Source organism: Podarcis pityusensis (genome assembly GCF_964106645.2).
Source record: "Podarcis pityusensis genome assembly, chromosome: 6".
Lineage (NCBI taxonomy): Eukaryota > Metazoa > Chordata > Lepidosauria > Squamata > Lacertidae > Podarcis > Podarcis pityusensis.
The window spans coordinates 59942419-59968603 of NC_138030.1; the positions used below are offsets into that span (position 1 = coordinate 59942419).

At 42.2% G+C, this 26185-nt stretch overlaps 1 protein-coding gene across 7 annotated transcripts; it reads right to left on the minus strand.

The window, feature by feature from the left end:
• Positions 1-26128, minus strand: LOC308480382 (cytochrome P450 2J2-like). 7 transcript variants are annotated; one of them, XM_081011834.1, is made up of 11 exons: positions 22780-22933; positions 21496-21624; positions 14387-14696; positions 9534-9696; positions 6924-7073; positions 6043-6203; positions 4812-5003; positions 3004-3139; positions 2498-2685; positions 1845-1983; positions 1-1184 (listed from the first exon to the last, which is right to left on the minus strand). In XM_081011834.1, the coding sequence occupies exons 3-11, from the start codon at positions 14585-14587 to the stop codon at positions 1009-1011; spliced, it is 1506 nt and encodes a 501-aa protein (XP_080867960.1). In that variant the 5' UTR covers positions 14588-14696; positions 21496-21624; positions 22780-22933; the 3' UTR covers positions 1-1008. The 7 variants fall into 7 exon arrangements, with proteins under 7 accessions (XP_080867960.1, XP_080867958.1, XP_080867957.1 ...); XM_081011832.1 differs by lacking the exons at positions 21496-21624; positions 22780-22933 and adding an exon at positions 25698-26123; XM_081011831.1 differs by lacking the exon at positions 21496-21624 and having other exon boundaries at positions 22780-22946.
• Between the last annotated feature and the right edge of the window lie 57 nt (positions 26129-26185).

The following is a 26185-nucleotide window of genomic DNA, read 5'->3' on the forward strand; positions in this document are numbered from 1 at the left end:
TTTTCACCTTGTTATCCACCATGTTTAATAAAGAAAAACAAAATTGTTTTGGGAAAATAATAAAACCTAGGGAATATTCATTGTCCACCATACAACTCAAGAGTTCTATGCTTAACCCACCAATTTTACTATATTTAGAAGCACATTTAAAATCTGGTCTTGGGGTTTGGGCCAGCAATACAGAACAAAGATAATCTCAGGCTCATGGGTTTGAGCCCCACATTGCGTGAAAGATGGGGGGGTTGACCATTTCCCCCAGCGTTAAGTTGTTGAGCTTTTTTTGGGGGGGGGTTGTTTACTTTAAGATGGGGATCTATAAATTTTGTTGTTGTTGTTGTTGTTGTTGTTGTTGTTTTAAAAAGTGTCCCTATTTTTCTCAAACATTTTGCCAATTCAGCAAAAATCTGCCCAGACATCATTTTGCAGCCCAATTCCTGGATGTGTCTGGGAAAACCCAGATATATGGCAGCCCTAGATTACCCTTGGGGTCCCTTGCAACTCTGAAATTCTATGAGTCTATGAATTGGTTATGTAACAATATTTTCAAAGCAACATTTTCTAATTTTATAAACATAGGCAGGAATTCCATTAGAGCAAGCAATGCCTTTTCTTCACTACAACCAGGACATAATAATATTGAAAATAGTGGGATGGGGGATAGACCGACTGACCAAGAACTGGGGGGATAGAATTTGGATCCTCACCAATGAAACAATATTATTTGCATACATACACGCCCCCGAGAATCATGGGAAATGTAGTTTACCCTTCAGAGAGCTACAATTCTCAGCAGCCTTAAGTTATAGTTGCCTGAATTCCTTGAGGGGGGAAATGTGAACTGAATGCACTTTTTTTAAAGGTACAGGCTGCAATCCCAACCCTGCTTACTTGGGTAAAGTCCTAATCAATTCTGGCTTAACATATTTTGTATTAAGCCACAGGCATGTTTCTGCCCGACAAACTAATCCGACTTTTTAAAGAAATGGCAATGCTATAAGATGGGTCCCATTAGCGAGAGAATGCACATATCCGGTATGGCAGGGGAGACAATGCCAAACCCATCCTATATTCACGGCTTAATGTCTCATTCTTTGGAGCTTGGAAAGTGAACTTCTGAATTAGGGCAGTGAAGAAAAGAAAGAGCTCAGTCCTCGCCAACTGCTCTCCCAAACAAACTCGCTTTCCTAGAAGAGAGGGAGAAAGAGACTTTTTCAGTGGAGAGCTTTTGCTACAGTAAACAGCTGCACAGTTTAAAACAGCACTGAGAGAACAAATACTTTAAAACAGTATGTTATTACAAAATAAAGATAGAAACCAGTCCTCTGTAGTTCCTAGTGAAGCAAATGGGAACACTGAACAAATATGATCATGGTTTTTGAGAATTTGGAATAGATACATTTCAATTAACATAAATTTCTCTCATATGTAGTTTTGGAGAAAATTTCAATTTCAATTATATTTTATTAGGAATCTCCCTAATCTGCATATAGCTTATGTAGCTAAGGGTGTGGCAAACAGAGTTAGTTGCTCAAGTTCCAGATGGAAGTAGGTTTCTGTTCTAGGGCAGCTGAGAAAGGTCCCAGTAAATATTCCCTAAAAAAATCCAAACTGCTTGCTTACTGGGTGGAGGGGGGGGGAGTATATCAACACCATTTCATGTAACATCCCACCTCCCATGGCAGCCATTTTGTGACATGCACACAGAGCACTTCCTCAAAATCCCAAATGTGACCACTGGTCCCAATAGGGTGGTAACCCCAGCAATACACAAGGCTCTCAGCAACCAAATCACCATCATATTGTGACTGTTGTAGTTCTGATGAGCAGCCCATGAACTTTTTTACCTGCAGAAAATGGCAAGAACGCTTCCCTTTTCATGAACTGATCATTTTCTAGGAAATGGCCAGGATTAAACTCATTGGGTGTTTCCCACTCATCCTTGTCAAACAGCAGAGAGGTCAAATTGGCGAGCATTATGGTTCCCTGGCAAAGGAGAAGCAGAGAAGAAAGTAGATAAAAATGACAAGGCGCTTTCGAGTACAGTGGTACCTCGGGTTACAAACACCTTGTGTTACAAATACTTCAGGTTACAGACTCCACTAACAAGGAGGAAGTACCTCGGGTTGAGAACTTTACCTCAGGATGAGAACAGAAATCACACAGTAGTGGTGTGGTGGCAGCGGGAGGCCCCATTAGCTAAGGTGGTACCTCAGGTTAAGAACGGTTTCAGGTTAAGAACACACCTTCGGAATGAATTAAGTTCGTAACCAGAGGTACCACTGTATTCTCTTTGAAATTATAGTAGTACTAAGCCTCTATCCCCTGACAGAGCAAGGATATGTTCTGAAAGCAATATTTACTTCTCATTATTAAGGAATTCATCCAACGAAGTCCCACAAAAGCACAGTTCCAATATAGATTTTAAAAGACATTCAAAGTCAGGTTGGGAATCAATATGGTTTCCTCCCAAGGTACCATGTATCATCTTAATACTTACTTTGGGAATATGAAACCCAGCGAGTGTAGTGTCCTTAGTTGTCATCCGGGGTGTATTCACAGGCACAGTGTTGCTTATTCTTTGAATTTCATGAACAACCGCATTGGTATACGGCATGCTGTCCCTGTCATCCATTGCTGGCTGGCGAGACTGGCCAATCACAGAATCTATTTCTGCTTGGACTTTTGCTGCAGAGAAAAGAAAATCTGCTATCAATACAAGGAGAACAGACATAAACCAATATCTGCAAGGAAACTGCATCTTGATGTCCCACCACTGAGTACCCAGTAGATGGTGACAAGGGATAGACCCTCCTGAGTAGCGGTATCTCATTTGTGAAATTCCCTTCAACTGAAAAAGCACACAGGACTTTCACTAGTCAAGTTTCAGCAATGCCTTAAGACTTCATTCTTTTATTGAGGGGAATGTGTGTTTTCTGACGAGTCTACCTGAAGCTGCAGTATTCCGACTGTAATGAAAGGCAAATGAGTCAACTACAGTTCTACCTTGAATTTCTGGGTATATGGCCATGTACAGCAAAGCCCAGCGCAGGGTTGCAGCAACTGATTGTGTTCCAGCAGAAAACAGATCCAGTGTTGATTGTAGGAGGCTTTCTTCATGGAAACTGGAAGGGGCATCCTCCTTAAAGCAAAGAAAATGCACCAGGGAGTTCAGCTGTCATTAAAAACACCATCCTACTGACAGCCCCACATGTCAAGAGATCACCAGGGGATTCAGTGACTCTAATCCTGCCTCTAGAGAAAGCTAGAGAGTTCCAGAAAGACATCTACTTCTGCTTCATTGACTATGCAAAAGCCTTTAACTGTGTTGACCACAGCAAACTATGGCAAGTTCTTAAAGAAATGGGAGTGCCTGATCACCTCACCTGTCTCCTGAGAAATCTCTATGTGAGACAAGAAGCTACAGTTAGAACTGGATATGGAACAACTGATTGGTTCAAAATTGGGAAAGGAGTACGGCAAGGCTGTATATTGTCTCCCTGCTTATTTAACTTATATGCAGAATTCATCATGCGAAAGGCTGGGCTGGATGAATCCGAAGCCGGAATTAAGATTGCCGGAAGAAATATCAACAACCTCAGATATGCAGATGACACAACCTTGATGGCAGAAAGTGAGGAGGAATTAAAGAACCTTTTAATGAGGGTGAAAGAGGAGAGCGCAAAATATGGTCTGAAGCTCAACATCAAGAAAACGAAGATCATGGCCACAGGGCCCATCACCTCCTGGCAAATAGAAGGGGAAGAAATGGAGGCAGTGAGAGATTTTACTTTCTTAGGCTCCATGATCACTGCAGATGGTGACAGCAGTCACGAAATTGAAAGATGCCTTCTCCTTGGGAGAAAGGCGATGGCAAACCTAGACAGCATCTTAAAAAGCAGAGACATCACCTTACCAACAAAGGTCCGTATAGTTAAAGCCATGGTTTTCCCAGTAGTGATGTATGGAAGTGAGAGCTGGACCATCAAGAAGGCTGATCACCGAAGAATTGATGCTTGTGAATTATGGTGCTGGAGGAGACTCTTGAGAGTCCCATGAACTGCAAGAAGATCAAATGCATCCATTCTTAAGGAAATCAGCCCTGAGTGCTAACTGGAAGGACAGATCGTGAAGCTGAGGCTCCAATACTTTGGCCACCTCATGAGAAGAGAAGACTCCCTGGAAAAGACCCTGATGTTGGGAAAGATGGAGGACACAAGGAGAAGGGGACGACAGAGGACGAGATGGTTGGACAGTGTTCTCGAAGCTACAAACATGAGTCTGACCAAATTGCAGGAGGCAGTGGAAGACAGAAGTGCCTGGCGTGCTCTGGTCCATGGGGTCACGAAGAGTGGTACACGACTAAACGACTAAACAACAATAATCCTGCCTCTAGGAAGGTCCAGTCAAGAGTCCTGTGACTCTCTGATGCTGGCATAAAGCTTGGGTTTGTTCTGGTCAATAATTCCTGGTCTGGGTTTATTCAGGCAACTGAATCCTTTAGTCATGAGATGCCTCCACTACAGTGATTCTTTTAGTCATGTCAACTGTTTGCTCTCACAAACCACCGACTAGTGGTGAAATCCCAGCAGTGAACAAGTGGGGAGGTGTCTCCCCACAAAATACATGACCTCATATTCTGTGCATGCAGAAATGTATTTTGTCTGAAGTCATAAATTCAACAGAAAGAATATGGTCAGGCACTAAGGAGCATTCAGACAAGCCACATGACTAGTTCTGGTTTTTAATATTGCTTCGCTGCCTTGTTTTGTTTGCCACTACTGTTTTGTTATTAAAGATACATACTTTTTTACCTTTTCATCTCTCACCTTGGCCATTTCATTTAGATAGGCGTCAATGAAGTCTCTGGGTTCAGATGGGTTCCAGTCTTCTTTGTGTTTTTCAATGATTTCTCTCACAAAGGATTTCAGCTGCCCCCATTTTTTAAAAAGTGTCTGATGGGGCCCTGGCAAGTGCTTCATGACAGTAGGAAATGCATCGTACAGCTGAGGAAACAAACACTAATATCATATATGTGAAGGAAAAACCCTCTCAAAAAAGCATTCACATCATGTCGTTGTTATGGGAAAGGAGCTAGCAGTAATAAAGGCTGGTGTGCACAGGCTCAAAGATGGTAGACTCTCTTGGAACCAGAGCAAATATTGCACTCACCACTGCTTACGATGGTACCCCATGGCAATGTCTTAACTTCTTGGTTAGAATGTACAGATTGCAAATCAAATGGCATCATTGTGGTTAGTTCTACGAACACAACTTGTAATTCACTGATTGACTTCTCAAGAAGATGATTGCCATCATTTGAAAAAGGCCTTTATCAATGCCTGCTCATGTCATGAATATGTAGAGTTTCCCTTTAATGTTATGCATCTGCATGGGGCTTCCATTCACAGATTAGAACAGGTTTGTGTAGGATCAAGTCACACCCTGTTCACATACACAGAGATTTTATTCAGTCACACATGTGACAGCCTTCCTATTAGTAATTTCATTCTCTTTTTGCTGCTGGATCTCGTGATCCACTCTTTACATTCCATAGTGATAGGAGTGTGGGAACAGAACTCAGACTCAGACAGAGGAGATGTGTGAAGCTGCTGCTGACACTCAGCCATGTTTGTTATTTTGATATTTTGTAAATAAAGAAGCTTTTGTGATGCCAAATACCTACAGCCTCACTTCTTTGCTGATACTCTGCTAATGCTAAGAGCATGCCCACAGCTCCACCGGATGTGGGTCACTGGACACCTGCGTATGAGGAATGGATATGCGCATACCTCCAGCCACTTAAAAACACAACCTCTGCTGTAATACACATTGCAATACTAAAGTCTTTAGTGCCTTGATAAAAAAAGCTAGAAGGCAAAGGAATATGGATGAGTCAAGAGGCTTGAATGAATAGTAAGGGAGAAAACAGGAATGAGAACATGAAGAAACAGGAGGACCCAAAGCAAATGATTGCACAGTCAGCAAGAATGTGGGAATGTGTCTGGAATCAAAGCAATTCTGTTGAACTCAAAGAAGACCTACCACAGTCCAAAAACTTCCCTGAAGGTGGTTTGTCTCATCAAACAGGTGCAATAAATTATGGAAACGGCTGTCATGGTAATCGAAGCGGTCCCCAAAAGTGATGGAACAGATGATATTTGAAACAGCATTATGAATCTGAAATTGAGGGTCAAATGGCTGCCCTGGAGAGAGAGAGAAAATGGTGCAGAAGGAATTGGGGTGCTTCTAGCTTCCATATAACAAAAACAGAAGGCGGGGAAAGTGGTTGGATGTTGATGAGGCAGGATTTGTTTTAGCTGGAGAAATCATTTCATATTAACATTATATCTTGTAATTTAACCTGGGACACTCAGGACTCTGAGGCCCATTTATATTTATTCTCTATAGGCAATGATTATTCTGCAGTATGGTGATATTGATCTGAGAGGCAGGAGGTCAGAAAAGGGCATTTTTGTAACAATGGCTGTCAAAAAGGATAAGGACCATCCCCATCAGAGACAGTATAGAGACACACTGATATACCAGAAATATTGCACTTCAAACCCTACTCTATTTGCAACGTTGGTTGTAGAAATTATCAAAAATCTGCAGATATCCTCAAAACCCAACCTTTGTTCTTATTATGTTCTAGTTCAGGGGCTTTTAGCTCCCATGGCAGGTTCCAACACAGAGCTTCACACTAGAACTTTTGTGCACCACAATGAGCCTCTGTGGAGCTTCCTATCAACACCCCCTTTGCCATCACAGGGTCATTCCAGTCCAAGCAGAGCTACATTTGTGTGAAGAAATAATGCCACACAGCTTTGCACCTAGCTGATGTAGTCTTGACCTAGTTCATACAAAGTAGCAACTTAAGGTAAGTATCATAGGTGGGCCACAGGATTGTTGACTCTGGTTCTCACCTTTCTCAGCTTCTATTGCTTCGTTTAAGTAACGGCTTTCCTCCTGTATTCTTTCTTCTAAAGACCTTTTGCCCAAACCAAAGTTTCTGAGTGTTGATAAGGCAAATCGTCTTTGTTGTTTCCAGATGAGACCATTAGAGAAGACCAGTCCTAGATAGGAAGGAGTAATAAGTACGTAGAGCAAGTAAGTAGATTTATCAGTCCTTTTAATTCCAAGATGGACTCCCCTCTGCTTTCCATTATTCTGCTTGGCTGCTCATGACATGTTGGGAAGACTGTAAGGCATTAGAAACTAGCTACCGTATTTTTTGCTCTATAAGACGCACCAGACCACAAGACACATCTAGTTTTTAGAAGAGGAAAACAAGAAAAAAAATATTCTGAATCTGAAAGTAAGTAGATTTAGCAATCCTGTTAATTCCAAGATGGACTCCTCTTTGCTTTCCGTTATTCTGCTTGCCTGCTGATGACATTTGGAAAGACTGCAAGGCATTAGAAACTAGCCAATTTGTGCTGGTGGCTTTTATCTGTTTGCTCTGAATCCTGCCGTTTCCTGTTACTGCTGTTTCATTGATGCTTTTGTGTGTTTCACTGTTTGGGTAGAATTTTTAATACTAATTTTATTTTGTCCTGTTAAACACTGTGGGAACTCTCGATAGAAAAGAAGCATTAAAAAAATACTGACAGGTGAAGAAGTCATGCAGTTAATATATTTTGTTCCTTCCTCTCCTTAGGCCACTCAGGCATCCCCCCCCCCCCCGGAATTAACTGGTTTAGATTTAAAATGGGGGTCCCATTCTAGCCCCTTCTGTAATTATTCACACCCTTCCTTTCCTCGTGGTTAATAAATTTTTTTCTTTTTGTTTCATTTTGCTATGTTAACGTCATTATCCCTCCTTAGGTTGGCTTGTGAACTGTAGTCCTTTTTCCAGGATTTGCCCTATAAGTAGATAAATGACATCTACTTCTGCTTCATTGACTATGCAAAAGCCTTTGACTGCATTGACCACAGCAAACTATGGCAAGTTCTTAAAGAAATAGGAGTGCCTGATCACCTCATCTGTCTCCTGAGAAATCTCTATGTGGGACAAGAAGCTACAGTTAGAACTGGATATGGAACAACTGATTGGTTCAAAATTGGGAAAGGAGTACGGCAAGGCTGTATATTGTCTCCCTGCTTATTTAACTTATATGCAGAATTCATCATGCGAAAGGCTGGGCTGGATGAATCCCAAACCGGAATTAAGATTGCCGGAAGAAATATCAACAACCTCAGATATGCAGATGACACAACCTTGATGGCAGAAAGTGAGGAGGAATTAAAGAACCTTTTAATGAGGGTGAAAGAGGAGAGCGCAAAATATGGTCTGAAGCTCAACATCAAAAAAACGAAGATCATGGCCACTGGGCCCATCACCTCCTGGCAAATAGAAGGGGAAGAAATGGAGGCAGTGAGAGATTTTACTTTCTTGGGCTCCATGATCACTGTAGATGGTGATAGCAGTCACGAAATTAAAAGACGCCTTCTCCTTGGGAGAAAGGCGATGGCAAACCTAGACAGCATCTTAAAAAGCAGAGACATCACCTTACCAACAAAGGTCCGTATAGTTAAAGCCATGGTTTTCCCAGTAGTTATGTATGGAAGTGAGATCTGGACCATCAAGAAGGCTGATCGCCGAAGAATTGACGCTTTTGAATTATGGTGCTGGAGGAGACTCTTGAGAGTCCCATGGACTGCAAGAAGATCAAACGTATCCATTCTTAAGGAAATCAGCCCTGAGTGCTAACTGGAAGGACAGATCGTGAAGCTGAGGCTCCAATACTTTGGCCACCTCATGAGAAGAGAAGACTCCCTGGAAAAGACCCTGATGCTGGGAAAGATGGAGGGCACAAGGAGAAGGGGACGACAGACTACCAGATGGTTGGACAGTGTTCTTGAAGCTACAAACATGAATCTGACCAAACTACGGGAGGCAGTGGAAGACAGGGGTGCCTGGCGTGCTCTGGTCCATGGGGTCACGAAGAGTCGGACATGACTAAACGACTAAACAACAACAACAACAACAACAGATAAATGACTATGAAGAAGATATTACCTGTTCCTTTCACGCTTAAGCACTAACTATTATTCCATCTCTACTAGTGATGGGACAGAAATTCAGTTCATCTTGAATTTAAATGCAATCTTACTTCAGTCTCACTTGCTGAAACAATGCACAAACTGGAGTGTTACTGATGTGTAAGTGTTTCAAACTGAAGAATGGAAAAATGAAGAACTGATTGAAAGAAAAACCGACAGATTCCTCCATCCATAATAAAGCCAGGTTCTTATTTACAAGCTGTTTATCTTCAGTACTCAATACTGAATGGTGAGTTCAGTTAATCTAAACAGTTTAGTAGGTATACTTTTATGACACATCTTACTACTAGTAGTTTAAAGATGCAAGGAATGAAAATGAAGATTAAGGAAAGATCTAACAATGAGTCCTGAATATTTAAACTTGAGGAATAATCTAAAAGGTTCCCCAATCAATGCAGACCATAAAAAATAAAAAATAAAAAGGAATTATTTAATTATCTAAATAATTGACAACATTAAAAGAAACTTACCAGATGTCCCAAATATTTCCTGGATACCAGGTCTATTTGGTCGATCTACAAAGTTTTCACCCTGATGGACAAGAGCCTCTTTCACCAGATGCAATCCATTCACAAACACAAACCTCATGCTTCCAACCTGAAGACTGTAGACATTGCCGTATTTTTCTATAAGCTGAATGGAGATTGAGGAAGAATGTAAGAAATGATAGTTTTATTGCTTTATTGTTTGGCGCCCAGCCCCGCTTCCCCTGCGAGCCTCTCCAGCTTCTGTTTACACAGTGTGGCTTCGGAGTGGTCGTAAAGCAATTAGCAGAATTACACAGCGCCTGTGTGTCGAAAGGGCAGTAAATCAGTCCAGACGGTTCTTCTGTCCTTATATCTCTTTATTGGAAACAAAATACTGCATTTACAATCCACAACAGCCATCCGTGTTTGTGGGAGTCATAAAGCCACCGTAAAGGCTTGTAATATTGCAGGGTGCCCCCTGACCTCGGCTGACCAGCACTCTGAGCTTTACAATGTATTGGAATGTATTGGAGTTGTGTTTCCTCTGGGCAGTGATGACCCTATATGGTGATGCGGGCAATAAAAGCCTTGACCGGATGAGGTAACGTGAGACATTGGCAAACGGCCATGCGGCTGGAGAGAGACAAAGGATAATAAAAAAAGTTACCGGAGGAGAGGGAAGTTCGAAAGGAGCAGCTCATACCATCATGAAAATATTGCTGGCTCTCTGTGTCTTTATTTTATGCTAAACTGCGCCACTTGTAACGGCTGGCTCCGACAAGTGGTGCCCCGTGTGAGGCAGAATAAAAGAATACGTCTGAGGCTTTTAAAAGAAAACCGTGTGAGGCAACTTAAAGAAAACAGTCTGAGGCAGACTAAGAGGATTTTAAAAGGAAACCGTGTGAGGTTTTTCGATCCAAGCAAAGGATATCATCGGCTCACCACGCCCGGCAAGGGTTCCATAGCGCTAAATCATCTTAAAAAGATCCTGGTGAGTTTTGATCCCTTTTTTTATATTGATTTTAGAAAAATGGGCAGCTCTTTGTCTGCTCCCCAACAGAAATTTTTAAAAGACTTAAAATTTCTCCTCTCCTCCAACAAATTGGAAGTTCCGGAGGGTGATTTAATACAGCTCATTCTGGCCATCGAAGAGCATTCCCCCTGGTTTCCTGCAAATGGGACCTGGGAATTAAAACTTTGGGACAAGATCGGGGAACATTTTCATGGGCACCCCAGCATAGGTGTTCGGATTCTAAATGCATGGTGCAAGGTTCGTTACGCCATGGGCTCTTTATCACCAAAAAATATCTCCATGGCTGCATTGCCAACACAACCTTCAGCTTCTTTAATTCAGCCTGCTGTGCTGCCATCTGTTCCAGCACTTGCCTTGCCAGCAGCAGCCCCAGACCCCAAACCTCCGGACTGCAGTTCCTCACCAGAGGACCCAATCCTGCAAAAATACCGTGGTCTGGCTGGCAATGATCCTGCTCTTTCAGCAGCAGAACCAGAACCAGAACCTTTTCAACGTGCAGTCCTTGTCTGTTCCTTAATTCAGGATACTATGGCATTCCCTGTTATTGTGCCCCCTGCTGGTGCCCCAGCAGGCACCCAAGCCCAACACCAACCTTTTGACTTTAAGATCTTGAGAGAGCTGCAACAGTCAGTAAAGGCCAATGGACTCCAAGCCCCATATACGCAGGCGCTTTTAGAAGCCACATTAGCCCAGCTCTTGGTTCCAGAGGACATCAAGCTTTTGGCCCATACAGTGTTACCCCCATCGGCTGGTGTTTTGTTTGCCCACGAATGGGAAACTGCCTGCCGTGCTTATGCTCCAGCCTTGTTACAACAAGTCAGAGGAAATAATCCAAATGTTACCCTCGCAGACGTCACAGATGCCATGATGGGGCGTGGTCCCTTCGCTCAAGCTTCAGTGCAAGCCACACTGCTGCAAATCTTATTGAGGGACACTGCTCTTGCTGCTAAACAAGCAATGAGAAAAATCCCAGAACCCAGTATTCAATCAAGGTGGGGTTCAATCAGGCAAGAGGCAAGAGAATCATATTCTTCCTTTATGGATAGGCTGCTTACAGCAGTGAGTCGCCAAATTGAAAATCCTGAAGCCAAACAAATAATTATCAAACAATTGGCCTTTGAAAATGCCAATGAGGATTGTAAACTTGCGTTACGACCGATAATACACAATCCTGCCACAGACACAGCAGCCATGCTTCGCATTTGTCAGTCTGTAGCTACAGCCACCCACAAGGCTCATCTGCTGGCAACAGCGCTAAATGAAAACCAGCCTGTAGCCACCGATACAACTTGTTTCCAGTGTGGCAAACCAGGATCACCGATACCCCAGTGGGGGTAGAACAGTGGCCTCTACCAAAAGAAAAATCCTTAGCAGCGGCCCCAGCTATCTCTGACCAGCTTATTTCTGAACAATTGACTTTCGGCCACATTGAACCATCTTCATCCCACTGGCTCCAGCAGACAGGGAACGGTTTGCTTTTACATTGCCAGCATATAACAATTCACAGCCCACCCAGCGATATCGGTGGGTTGTCCTGCCTCAAGGCATGCGGAACTCCCCTACACTTTGTCAACATTTTGTGGGTGAAGCATTGAAACCTTTCCGCATGCGCCACCTAGAGGTGCTGCACACGAGCTGCATCTGGCAGTGTTTGCCTTCCTAACCATTTGCCTTGCCATCCTTTGCTGCACCGTTATAAAAGGTAGAGAAGCAGACGACCCTGTCCAGTTGAAACCACCATATTTCACCTCATCGGCTGGCAAGCAGCTGTCGCCAGAATCCTACTCTGGCTGGCAGTATCCACAGCTCAGCCACTTTCGAACTAGAAGAACAGCGTTGTTGAATAAGACTTTTAGGGGAGAAAATTATCATAAGATATGGAGGGATAATATTTTTGTACAAGATATGATTATGTTTGCCAGTTTATTGCATGCTTCTAAATGTTGGGTGTGTATGCCAGTCATTCCGGCATAATGCTTCATGGTGTGCCTGTCAATGGATCTTTTCAATTTACTAATATTATATCCCCTAAGCAAACTTTTTGGCCTCCAGTACAATTGACCCTCCATGAGCCTCCCCCCATTTATTTTCAAATTAAGGAGGGGAAAGAATCATGGGGCATATATCCAAACTGTCAATATACATTGAATTTCACTTTTAATAGCTCTTGTTCTCTTACAGGAACATACAGTGACCAATCTCAGTGCTATAGGAGTGACACCAGTGCATGGCTAATAAACTAGAAAGGAAGCCTACCCATGCAGCTTGGAATCAGAATTCTTATATTCTTGGCTTCCGGATGGAAGTTGGCTTCGACATTTATTGATTTTAGTGATCATTATAGTGGTTATTTGCATTATTTTGTGTTGCTGTATCCAATGTATTCCTTCCTTAATTTCTATATGTACTGCATGGTTCTCCAGTCCGCGGCCCGCTTCCGGTGTCAAAGAGTCGCTTATCGCGCTCGATATAACCGTATTGGTACTGATATAAAATAAAGAAAGAGGGCATGTGGGAGTCATAAAGCCACGGTAAAGGCTTGTAATATTGCAGGGTGCCCCCTGACCTCGGCTGACCAGCACTCTGAGCTTTACAATGTATTGGAATGTATTGGAGTTGTGTTTCCTCTGGGCAGTGATGACCCTATATGGTGATGGGTGTAATAAAAGCCTTGACCGGATGAGGTAACGTGAGACATTGGCAAACGGCCATGCGGCTGGAGAGAGACAAAGGATAATAAAAAAAGTTACCGGAGGAGAGGGAAGTTCGAAAGAAGCAGCTCATACCATCATGAAAATATTGCTGGCTCTCTGTGTCTTTATTTTATGCTAAACTGCGCCACTTGTAACGGCTGGCTCCGACACGTGTTAAGCTGCATTTTCTCTGCCTCCTCTCTCTCCTTGCAGCGGCTGAACTGAATGCTTTTGATTTCCACTCAATTCACAACATTCCAAGCTGCTTTCGTCACGTCCTGGCTTACTTCCCTTGTAAGCCCGTCCCCTCAAGCACGAGGCATAGAAGGTTAACCCTTCACTACACCCAACAAGCCTCTCTATATATTATATATTATATATTAATTTGTCTGCTTGGTGCTTCTTGAATGCCTATATGGAAGAAGGGAACTTTGATTGCCATCAAATATATCGGGGACATCAGAAATGCCAAAATGGTTTCCAGGGTCTGTACATGGACAGGCCCCCTCCATCCTCCACCTGCAATGTATTCACAAGAGTTGCTGCTTATTTGCATGTAGTAACTTTGCCTAGTCTACCACACAGAGTTGTTGCAAAGATAAAAGTGGGGAAGGTAGGACAAGGAGCAACAAAACATACAAACACACACAAAAAATACTCTGCCAACCACAGTAAGTGAAAGGCAGTTGTAAGACCCAGATTTGTTACAAATAACTGTAGAATAAAATAGATCCTCAAAGTTAAGAGGCAAAACACTTCTGGATACCATATTCTGGGAACAAACAAAAAGAAAGGCATTTTTCTTGGTGCCCCACACATGGGCTCCTCGCAGACATGAGGCTGACCTCTCTCAGAATCAGGATGCTAAACCTGGAAGCATCTCAACCTGCTTCTCCAGCCAGGGTCTTACACTCCTTTCCAGTGCAATGTAGGGGCATATTTTGGTAGTATGGCACCCTGAGAGTGACCAAAATCTGGCACACATAAATGGATCTTCACAATGATCGATCCTCTCAATTCTTTGCCCACTTGGCTCAGTGCCCTATGCCAGGGAACCACTTGCACCACCCCAAATCTGGCACAGCAGTGTAGTATTTAATTCATGCCATAGGTCTTTCCTTCATCCTTACCTTTTGTAATGAAATGTGAGGCTTCTTGAAATCCACATGTAGTATATTACCCAGCAAAGGAAGAGGCATGGGCCCTGGGGGGTAATTCCTTGGGCGAATATTTCTCTTGTAATCAGCAAGAAGTAGAAATGTAGCCAGAAACACCAGAACGACCTGCAGGGACAAGGCCTCCCAGAGGACAGAGAGCAGCTGCAGCAGCATCTTCAAACCCACCTAGGTGTTCCTTTTGCAGATTGGTCTGCTGTCTGCTGAGGGAAACCCGAATCTGATACCACTAGAGCAGCCACACCTGTGTTCTTGGCTAATGCGCCTGTAGGAAATGAGAACAAAGTCTGCCTATATTACTGTACATCATGCCCATAAAGAGGCAGGAAATGACCTAATGAATGATTCCACCAAGCAGGAAAAAGAGAGTGGGGAAGAGCGGCAATCGGAATTAAAATATTTCCTTCCTATTTTCACTTCTTTGGAACAGCAAAGGTTAATTTCCTTCATGACATTTCCAAGAAGGGTTTTCTCCCCGTGCAAAACAAAGCACTGTCAATAAAGAAAATAAAAACTTACACTAAGCAGGATGCCTTCTGTTCCTGAAAGGTTTGGATCAGGGGTAGCTTTAGCAGCTCTGACCTCTGGGCTAAGGAGGCCAGAGGAGTCAATCTGCTTGCCTTCTGTTCAATATTACATAGATTATATTCTGTTTTGGCAACAGTATGACTTGATCTGGGACTGGGAACCAGCACCTCTCCTGATATTTTTGGTCTCCAACTCCCAGCAGCCCCAGCCAGTATGGCCAATAGACAGGGATGATGGGAGAAGGATCATTCAGAGGGCCAGAGCCCTCTAGTACTAGGCAGTTTTAGCCAGCAGCAGACCATGCAGAAGGGAAGAAATTGATGCAATGCAAATGCATTGCCAAGAGCACCAGATTGGCTCCGTCACTGCAGTGTTGCTTCTCTCCCTCCCATAAGCAGAAGCAACTCAGCTCTTGTGAGCTCCATTGAGCGCTACCGTATCATGTAGTACTAGTCTTAGCCAGGGATTTTTTTCCCCACCCAGAACTCACCAGAACTCAGTTCCGGCACCTTTCATACAGAGGTGTAGGAAGGTCAGGTGGTACCTGGTGCAGAACATTTCTTGTCACCCCCCCATTGATTGATTGATTGATTGATTTTTGCCTGCGGAAATGGTTTTCCGTTATTTCATGTTTTCTTACAAAGGAATGTGGATTCTGAGCCTCTGATAACAAGTAGGCGACTATGGACAAATACTCATATCTATAGGATGGATTGTGTTATTTTATTTATATTTATTGTTTATTTATTTAATAAAATTTATTTTAAAAAACATGCAAAGCGGTTTACCAAAACAAAAAACCACCACAGCAGTAAAATCAAGAAAAATTAACAATCCTACTTTAAAACATACAAAAGCTAAAATATCAAGAATAAAATTACTTCAACTTTCTAAGCATCTAGGTATGCTTGCCTAAAGAATAATGCTTTTAGCAGGTGGCCGAAAAAAGTCTAGCAAAGGCATGTGCTTTGTTGAAATTTCAGCCTTCACGACACAGGAAAACGGCCAAGTAAACAGCTATTTTTGTGGAGGAGGGTCAAGATATTAACTGACATGCATGAAATTTCATATGGAGCTATATAATCCCTAGTGTAGTAAGACAGGACCTTTGGAGCAGGCTTTTTTTTTTAAAAAAAAAAAAAGTTTTTTATGAACTGCCCTAGTAGGGCAGTAATTGTTCTTTGATCATTTGTCACCCCCCTCCAAGTTGGCACCTGGGGTGACCCACCCCTGCTCCCCCTTCCTATGCCCCTGTTTTCATGTGGGCCCCATTGCCATTATAAGAGAACAAGGGAGGTGTTGATGGTGAGTTCTGGCACTTCCTTTTTCTAGAAAAATAGCACTGGTTCTTAATTTTGGTCCTGCATCTTTAATACAAGAATGTGCATACTGTACTTATAATCATCAGATGGACATGTGGAATGGTGCCCATAATGGAGTTGAGGGGCAAGGAGCCCTTAATTGTTATGCCCCTAGGTGTCTTGGTATGCAATGCGGGTGAGAAATGGAGGACAAATGGCTGCAAACTACAAAAGCATGGACTTCTGCTGGGGGAGGTCACCCAGTCACTAAAATGTTGCTGTGGAAACCAGAGGCCCTAATCTGTTTGGGCCCAGAGGCACTTCTGAAACTATTTAGGACACCACAAAATACCCATTTCACAGAACAAATAATAGTGAAGCTCAGAAATACTTCTTCCCAGAGCAAAGCAAACCACTTACACCCACGCAAAGCAAATAAACCAGACCCTAAAAGCTCTAATAATAATAATAATAATAAGGAAATCCCCACTTCCAACCAAACAACATCAGAGGCTTGTACAAGAACTTTGTTGGGGGGCCCATATGTCGATTAACTTCAGGTGCATTGTTTATATAAGCTGTAAACCATATACACTGATAGGTCCTTTAAATTTTGAATAGTCTGTTGCCAAAGGGTTGATGGTTATGATTGTGTAAACATGTTGTCAATGGGATTTTTAATCTACTTTCCTGATCAGTTAGTTCCAAGGAGGAAATTAAATCTTTTGATTATACCAGAAAAGTAAAACTTTTTTAAAAAACATATACAGTAGATCTTCATTGAGTCTTTACGCTATATCATATCAAGGTCATTACTCAACCATAAGATATTACTACAAATAAACAAACTACCAAAAAAGATAATCCGGATCATAGCATGGTAAGATACGAAACACGACAACAGAGTTAATATAAACAAAAGCAGCACTTGAATATTTAGTTGTCTTCCTCTTCTGTTGCGTTCTTGCAAAATTTCTGGAAAACAATTTACAGTGGTGCCCCGCAAGATGGAAAACCCGCTAGACGAAAGGGTTTTCCATTTTTCAATGCGCTTCGCAGGACGAATTTCCCTATGGGCTTGCTTCGCAAGACGAAAATGTCTTGCGAGTCTTGAGATTTTTTTTCGCTCCCCCCCTTTTTCTAAGCCGCTAAGCCTTTAATAGTCTTTTAGCAGCTAAGCCGCTAAGCCGCTAAGCCTTTAATAGCCGCTAAACCGCTAATAGCGCTAATCCGCTAATAGGGTTGCTTCGCAAGACGAAAAAACCGCTAGACGAAGATACTCGCGGAACGGATTAATTTCGTCTTGCGAGACACCACTGTAAGTATTTCCCTTTGGACGTCAGGATATCTACACTGATTTATATATTGTTGAAAGTATCCAGCTATGCCCTGTCCATCTTTATGCTCAAACAAAAGGAAACACAATGGGGGACTTCCGCTTTTACCACAGCTGCAACAGTGTGAGCTCTGACTGCAGTAAGCAGGTCAGGGCATACACCGGTACTGTGAGGGGCAACGTTTGGCTAAACGACCCCTGAAAAGGCTTGGAAGGAAGCTCAAGTCAAAAGGAACTTCGGCAGTGTCTTTTTGGAGTCCTGGCACCCCTCGCCAAAAGAAAAAAAAAACTGCTGAGGTGGGGGAGAATCCAGGCACAGAGAAGAACATCAAACAGGCCGGTGAAAAGCCTCACATCACTGAAGCAGTGACAAGATGGTAAAATCTCTATTTCTATATTAAAATAAATGTACAGTGGTGGCAGCAGCAATAAAACCTAAAAGGAAATAAGACGAAGGGAAAAAAGGGAACTCAGGGTGGGGGGAAACCCTCATGGAGTGAGTAAACCCAAAACAAAATAAAGAGTAAAAATAGCGGAGGAGAAGTAATGCTACCACAAAAGTAAAGGGAAGACAGAAGAATGGGAAAAAATATGGAGAGAGTGTAAAGAAATCACTCAGATTGCAATCAAACTATTTGAAAAGCACACTATCTGAAACGGACTTACTACAAAGTGCAAATCAGTGCAGGCTGCCTGTTGTTGGAGCTGGGTGGAGTGAAGCAGCTGCTTTGAAGCTGAATGTCCTTGAAGGAAAGATAAGGGCAAAGGAATAAGGAACGCTGTGGGGGAAAGGAGGGGAATTTAACAGATAAGATGGCATCGAGGGCCTGAAGAAGCTGAGTAATCATCAAGAAGGAGGAAGGAGGAGGAAGTGAGGAAGACAAAATAGTAAAAGAGAGGATTAAAGGAGGGCAGAAGCTGGCAAATTGAGTAAATAAGAACACAGTGACACCCAGTGGACAAAGTAGGAAAAGCAGTAATAAAGGAAAATTGAAGTAATAGAAGGACATCTGGTGGTTGAAAAAGAGAACGTAAAATGTCTCATGCAATTAAAAAACAGATGACTGGAACTGGAAGTCAACAGCAACAACTAAGAAGAAACTCAGGCCTTGAAGAAATGGATTTGAAGGAGCTTATTATTAGTTTGAAATTGGACGTGGGAGGATTGAGAAAAGAGTTGGAAGAAAAAATCAACACAATTGATGGGAAATTAGAAAAATTAGAAAACACAATAAAAAAATGAAAAAGAAAATGAAGAAATAAAGAAAAAATTAACAGAAGTCTTAGAAGGAATGAAGGAGACAGATAAGAAAATACAAGAAATTAAGAATAAAAATCAACAAATGGAAGAGATGGTGAAGAAAATTAGCAAAGAACAAAGGGAACAAAGAAAAGAAATGGTCAAATTGAAAAAGGAGATGTAGGAACAAAAAGCAATCCAGGAAGCTACTGGGGATGCGCTAGCAATGATACAGATGCAGATTAAAGAGAAGACCTTGAGATTCAGGAATGTTCCAGAAGAGGAGAAGGAGGATATTTGGAAGAAGATGACTGAAACTTTAGCAAAGTGGCTACATTTACAGGAAAAAGACATAATAGAACAGACAGAGAAAATCTTCAGAGTGAACTCAAGGAAAGCAAAAATGAACAAATGGCTGGCAGACTGCATCACTGTATTCACATCAAATTGGATGAAAGATAAGATCCTCCAAGCAAAGAGTAAGAACAAATTAACCATAGATGGAAAGGAAATAATAATTTTACGAGAAGTCCCATCCAGGTTGATAAAAAAGAGACAACAATTCCAATTTCTAACAAAAGCACTAAAGGCCAAATCAATATCCTTCAGATGGGAATACCCAGTGGGGATTTCCTTCAATTTCAAAGGAAAAAGAACACAATTTGAGACATTTGAGGAAGCAGATATGTTTTGGAGGAAGTATCGAGGAGAATTAGGAGGAGGGAAAAGCGAAATAAGAAATGAGGAAGGAAGAAAGGGAGAGCTATTGGATGAGGTGGAAGAAGAAGAAAGAGCTCAGCAAAGGGTGGAAGGATAAAGAACTATGCCAGTGGTAAATAATCAGACCAATAGCTATTAAAAAATCCTTCTCCTTCACCACTGCAGATAATTTAAACTCTTTCTACTAACTTTATAATTTTTTAACTAACAAAGAATGAAATTCAAATTGTTATCTTGGAATGTAAATGGTCTAAACAATAGGAGGAAGAGGTAGAAAATATAACGTATCTTAGAGAGGCAGAAATGGGACCTTGCTTGTTTACAAGAAACCCACATCAATACTAAGCATAAAAGATTATTGGTAAAACCAAAGTTAGGGGAAGAATTCATCGCATCTGATGTAAGAAAAAAGAGGGGGGTTGTAATGTGTGTTAAAAGCAAATACGAACCAGAATTGTTATATGAAGATAAAGAGGGGAGGATTGTAATAGTCAAAATATCACTAGAGGGGGAACCAATTGTGGTAGCGGGAATCTATGGATCAAATAAAAGAAAATCAGAATTCTATGTTAAAGTAAGATCACTATTAATGGAATATATAGATATGAAAATTATTGTGTTAGGGGATTTAAATGGAGTAATGGAACCAGAATTGGATAGATTGCAGAAGAAGAGGGGGAGAAATGAAGGGAAGCTGCCAAAAAGCTTTGTGGAAATGGTAAAGATTTTTGATTTAGTGGATATATGGAGATATCCTGTCGAAAAGGAGTTCACATATTTCTCAGAACCAAAAATTTCGTATAGTTGAATCGATAGTATATGGATTACTAAGGATATGACAATTGAAGCAGAGAATGCCGAAATATTACCAAAAACTCTTACAGATCACAATCCAGTATCATTAACTCTTAAAGGAAAAGAGGAGAAAAGGAAAAAAAGGTGGAGAATGAATGTTTTCTTATTAAAAAACCAAAAAGTAATACAAGGAGCCAGAAAGTTGATGAAGGAATATTTTGAAAACAATTGGAGGAAAGGGACAGATGTTAAAACGGTGTGGGATGCTGGGAAGGCAGTTATTAGGAGATATTTTATACAACAAAACTCAATAGCATATAAGAATAAAGAAAAAAAGAAAAGGGAGCTTTTAGAAGAAATTAAAAGGAAGGAAAAATTGGCCTATGCAAGCAAAAATAAAGAGAGATTAAATTAGGAAATTAAATTACTGAAAGTAGAATATAATAAAATTATAGAACAGGAGGTAGAACAACAAATCAAATTTTGGAAATATAAAAATTTTGAATGGGCAAATAAATCAGGCAAGACCTTGCATGGCAATTAAAAAAACAAAGAAATGAAAAATTAATAAATAAAATAAAAGTAGAAGAGAGGACAATAAGGGATATGACACAATTAAAAAAGAATTTGAAAAATATTACAAAAAATTATATCAAAAAGATAAACAGTAAGAACATTGTTCTTTAAAACCCGATTTGAATCGCGACAGGTTCAATAGTGCCAAGCTTGGGGTAAGCAGTAAATCCTGTTGCATTATTCTAGAATTTTTTATAAACATCTTCTCCCCCAAAGCATTGGACATCCCAAACAATTCCACAAATGTTTTCATGGAAATCTGTCAGGGAACTGCCATCAGTGCCGGAGGGAGAGAGCAAAAGCCAGAGGGATTATAGAGTCCAGGGATCGGGAGAAGCAGCTCATCTGATGGGGAAGAGAATCAGCATAGCACCAGTGGAGAGGGGGTGCAGGAGCCGGCAGTGGCGAGGCGGTCCCATGACTCCTTGCCTGGGACAAGCGGGGAGGGAAAGGGTCCTCCGCTGCCCACACCCACTTTGCGCAGAAGGCTTTCGCGCAGAGAGGGAAGGCGGAGACTGGGCATCAAAGAGCTTCTTTACTGGAAGAAGTTTAAGAAACGCCCACTCACGGATTCTGCCAGCGACTGAGTCAGCCACGGGTGAGTGGCGCTCCGGACAGATAAAGTTTACTTTGGCAGCCCAGCCAGGTGTTTGCAACCAGCCAGGGAGATATTTGCCTGCTTGCGCACGAGCAACCCCTATAAAACATTACAAAATCACTTTACAAACTCAGTTTTCACCTTGTTATTGACTTTGTTTATTCAATCACAACAGAAATGCATTTGAAAAACAATAAAACCTATGGAATATTCACCGTCCACAATCCAGCTCAGAGTTGTATGCTTAACCCACCAATATTACTATATGTATAAGCACATTTAGGGATGCGGGCGGCGCTGTGGGTTAAACCACAAAGCCTAGGACTTGCCGATCAGAAGGTCAGCGGTTCGAATCCCCGCAACGGGGTGAGCTCCCGTTGCTCGGTCCCTGCTCCTGCCAACCTAGCAGATCGAAAGCATGTCAAACTGCAAGTAGATAAATAGGTACCGCTCCAGGAAGGTAAATGGCGTTTCCGTGCGCTGCTCTGGTTCGCCAGAAGCGGCTTAGTCATGCAGGCCACAAGACCCAGAAGCTGTACGCCAGCACCCTCGGCCAATAAAGCGAGATGAGCACCGCAACCCCAGAGTCGGTCACGACTGGACCTAACGGTCAGGGGTCCATTCACCTTTATAAGCACATTTAAACACTGCCTTGAGAGTGGGGCCAACAATACAGAACAGCAAGAACTGGTTATGTAACAAGGGAGAGTTCTTGTATGTTCATTAAGATGCATTGATGCAGCTAACATATTAAGCTCTTTGCATGATCGCAATGAACAAAATGTGCCTTGTAACACTTTCTAATTTTGTAAACATAGGCAGGAATTCCATTAGAGCTAGATCTGGAGTTGTGAGCACACCCTTTTCTATAAACAAACCGATGCCCTTTTTCCACTGCAGCCAGAACAAGCTTGTGTTCTGTCAGACCCAGAAGCTCCTAAGGATCCACAGTTGTTGTTTTCAATTGATTGTTTTTGATATTTTCTCGGAAAAAGTAAGAAATGCATAATAACAAACAAAACATGTGTAACAAAACTTGGCTAGGAACTTAGTCCTGGTACTTCTGCCTGATGCATATAAGACAAGAAGAGGTAAGGTGTAGAAAGAACAATCTGGAAAAGCAAGATCTAAAGATCAAAAGTGTTTAGGTATAACATGAGTGCATAATGGACATTGAAGATCTGTGGGGAGGACTGCTCCCTGTTGTCAGGAAACAAATTCAACAGATGGAAATCCTGCAGCAACATGACTTACCAGCTGCTCTCTTCAGTGACGGGAACCAGTTAGAGCTGCACAGGAAGACCTATTCAGTAGGCTCTTTAGAAGAGAGCCAGAGGAAGCCCACAGTGTCTTGGGACCCTGGCCTTGATTCTGACCTTCCTTTACAAAGGGTGAAAGCAAGCTATTTGTTCCCTCTCCTGAGAGGGGAGAGAGAGAAACAAGCAAGACCTTTATCCCTGTTTTGAGCCAATGAGCAAACTGCAAGTTTTGGACACAAGCTGATAGAAACGCCCCAGGGTCCTAAAGACCTTCTGATTCCTGCTTTTCTATCCAGCTTCTTGTCTTGCTGTTCACTTTTCATAGCAGCTGGGAAGCATCTGGCACAGGTATTCCCTTGAAATTATTTTGTGCAAATAGTGGGTGGGTGGGTGGCAAAAGCAAAGTGTTCTGCTTAAGCCCAGGCACTCAAAGATCCCTATATAGCAAATTCTAAGTACAATGTACACATTTTTACTCAGATGTAATTCTCATAATGTTTAATGGAGCTTTGTCTCAGGTAAATCAAATTGGGTATAGGATTATAGTAGTCAGGGTAGATTAAGAACAGTTAAAGCATCATAACTGTACCTTGGTACCTCAGGTTAAGTACTTAATTCGTTCCGGAGGTCCGTACTTAACCTGAAACTGTTCTTAACCTGAAGCAACACTTCAGCTAATGGAGCCTCCTGCTGCTGCTGCGCCGCCGGAGCACGATTTCTGTTCTTATCCTGAAGCAAAGTTCTTAACCTGAAGCACTATTTCTGGGTTAGTGGAGTCTTTAACCTGAAGTGTATGTAACCTGAGGTACCACTGTACTAAATAGTGCTGCTCCTTTGTTCTCCCTCCTTCCTCCCAATCAAATGAAACTTCGCTGCCTGGTTACTCAGAAGTAAGTCCCAATGTACTCAATGAGGAGGACTCTCAGGTAATGTGTATAGGCTTACAGGCTCCATCTTAAGGGGGCATGGGCTCATTTACAGTCTGTTTTAGCTATGCGCTGCTGCTGTTGCATTCCTATGGTGTCATTCTTGGTTTTTTATTGTTTACTTTTGTTTTTAGGATTTACATAGACACCAATGCTGTATTTACAAATTATTGGGGGTTAGATGGAAATGCTGAACTATAACTGGCAGCTATAAAATTGTTATTACATAAAATAATTTTGAAAATAATGGGGTGGGGGAGAGACCCCCGTACCAAGGACAGGGAATGGGGACTCTGGAGCCTCATCAATGGATCATTATGATCTGCATACAAAATCACCTGAAATGTGATTTCCCGGGAAATGTTGCTCTCTCAGGGATAAACTACAACTCCCAAAATAACTACAGTTCCCCAGATTCATTGAGGGGGCAAGTCTGTTTTGAATGTGCTTTAAAGATACATGCTGCAATCCCAACCCTACTTACCTGGGTTAAGCCCTAATGAATTCTGGCTAAACATAATTAGGATTTTGAGGTAAAATTAGGATTTGGAGGTAAAATTGGTAATGATATATTGGGCTAAAGATATTGGACATAGCATACAGTTAGAAGATTGGGAGAGGTTATGGAATGAAGGTATTACCATATTTTTCGCCCTATATGACGCACTGGCCCATAGGACGCATCTCGTTTTTTGGGGGGGAAATGAATAAAAAGAATTTATTTCCCCCCCAGCCCCCAGAACAGGCTGCTATCCGCAAGCCTTGCGAGCCCGGCGGGTCCTCCCGCCGCACGCGCAGGGCTTGCGGACATCTGCCCGAAGCACGGGGCGTGCTCCGCAGCGCGCCCCGTGCTTCGGGCTGCAGGCTGCTGCCCGCAAGCCTTGCGAGCCCGCAGGAACTCCCCCAGGCTCGCAAGGCTTGCGCAGAGCTTCCTGAAGCCTGGAGAGCGAGAGGGGTCAGTGCGCACCGACCCCTCTCGCTCTCCAGGCTTCAGCGAAAGCCTGCATTCGCCCCATAGGACGCACACACATTTCCCCTTCATTTTGGGAGGGGAAAAAGTGCGTCCTATAGGGCGAAAAATACGGTAATTTTACAGTATGTAATACGCTTAAAGAAAATGTTATGAAAATGATGTATAGATGGTATTAACTGGTATTTAACGCCAGTTAAATTGGCCAAAATGTAAGGAAAAAGAAGGCACTTTTTACCATATGTGGTGGACATGTAAAGAGGTAAAAGCTTTCTGGGAAATGATATATAATGAGCTAAAGAAAATGTTTAAAAACACTTTTGTTAAAAAACCAGAAGCTTCCAGAGCGGCCGCTAGAGAGACGGGTGGAGATCCGTGCTCCTGCAATCTCAAGGCGGACCTGGTGCCAGAGAGGGAAAAACGAGGGACTAGGCGTAAGTCACCTCGATTTCAGGGGGGAACCTGAGGGCGGAAGCCTAAGGCAGCGCAAAAGAAGAGGTTTCCCAATATTATAGAACAAAGAAAACTGATATAGAAAGACAAGGGGAAGACCTTTGCGCAAAGAGGCAAAACCACTCTCAGGTACAAACGCCCCAATTCCCCGGCACGGCAGCGCTGAACTCTCCTATAAAAAGGAGACTGTGAAAAGCAAATGCCTCCCCTGTAAAATAATTGAAAGAAAAGAAAATAATTGGAAAACCTCTGCCTGTTCAGTGGAGGGAGGGGGAGGTAGGAAGAAACAGTTTGTGGACAGAACTACAGAACTGAACAGACAACAGAGAAGGGGGCCGTGCGCCTCATGCGAAAACCCTCTGCTAATAATTGCACAAGGTGTTTTAAGAAAAGCGTGTCTAGATACACCAGATTGAGCAAAAATAACGAACTGAAACTAGAAATTAGGAAAAACTAGAAGAGTAAACTATTGGAGGACTTTATAATGGACTAAAAACTGTAGTGAAAATAAACGACTAAAAAACAGACCCGCTGAGGAAAAATAACTTGAGAAATCTGACATACCTGTGTGGGAGAAGGGAAAGAGAAGTGTGGAGGTGTGCTGAGTCACGGGGACCGTCCGCCATTGACGGAGACTGCTAGAAACAGGAACAGGAAGAGAAGACGAAGAGGAGTCCTTAAAGATCCCAGAGAGAGTTTCAAAAGTCTCCGGAGAGAGAAAGACAGGGAAGGAAAGAAGATAGAATGACATGTGTGGCTGTTAAAAGCAATTACAACCAGAAGAATACACTAATAGAGACTACAGCACCACCTATTGGATATAAATAGAAAGACAAGAATAATTTTAAAATTCACCACAGATGGTACTTAACTCCTGACAGACTGTCAAAAATAAATAAAAGGAATAACGACAAATGTTGGAAATGTAACAGAACAAAAGGTACGTTATACCACATGTGGTGGACTTGCCCAAAGATTAAAACCTTTTGGGACATGAACCATGACGAAATAAAAAAATTGATAAGGACATCACACACACAAAAAGGCAGAGG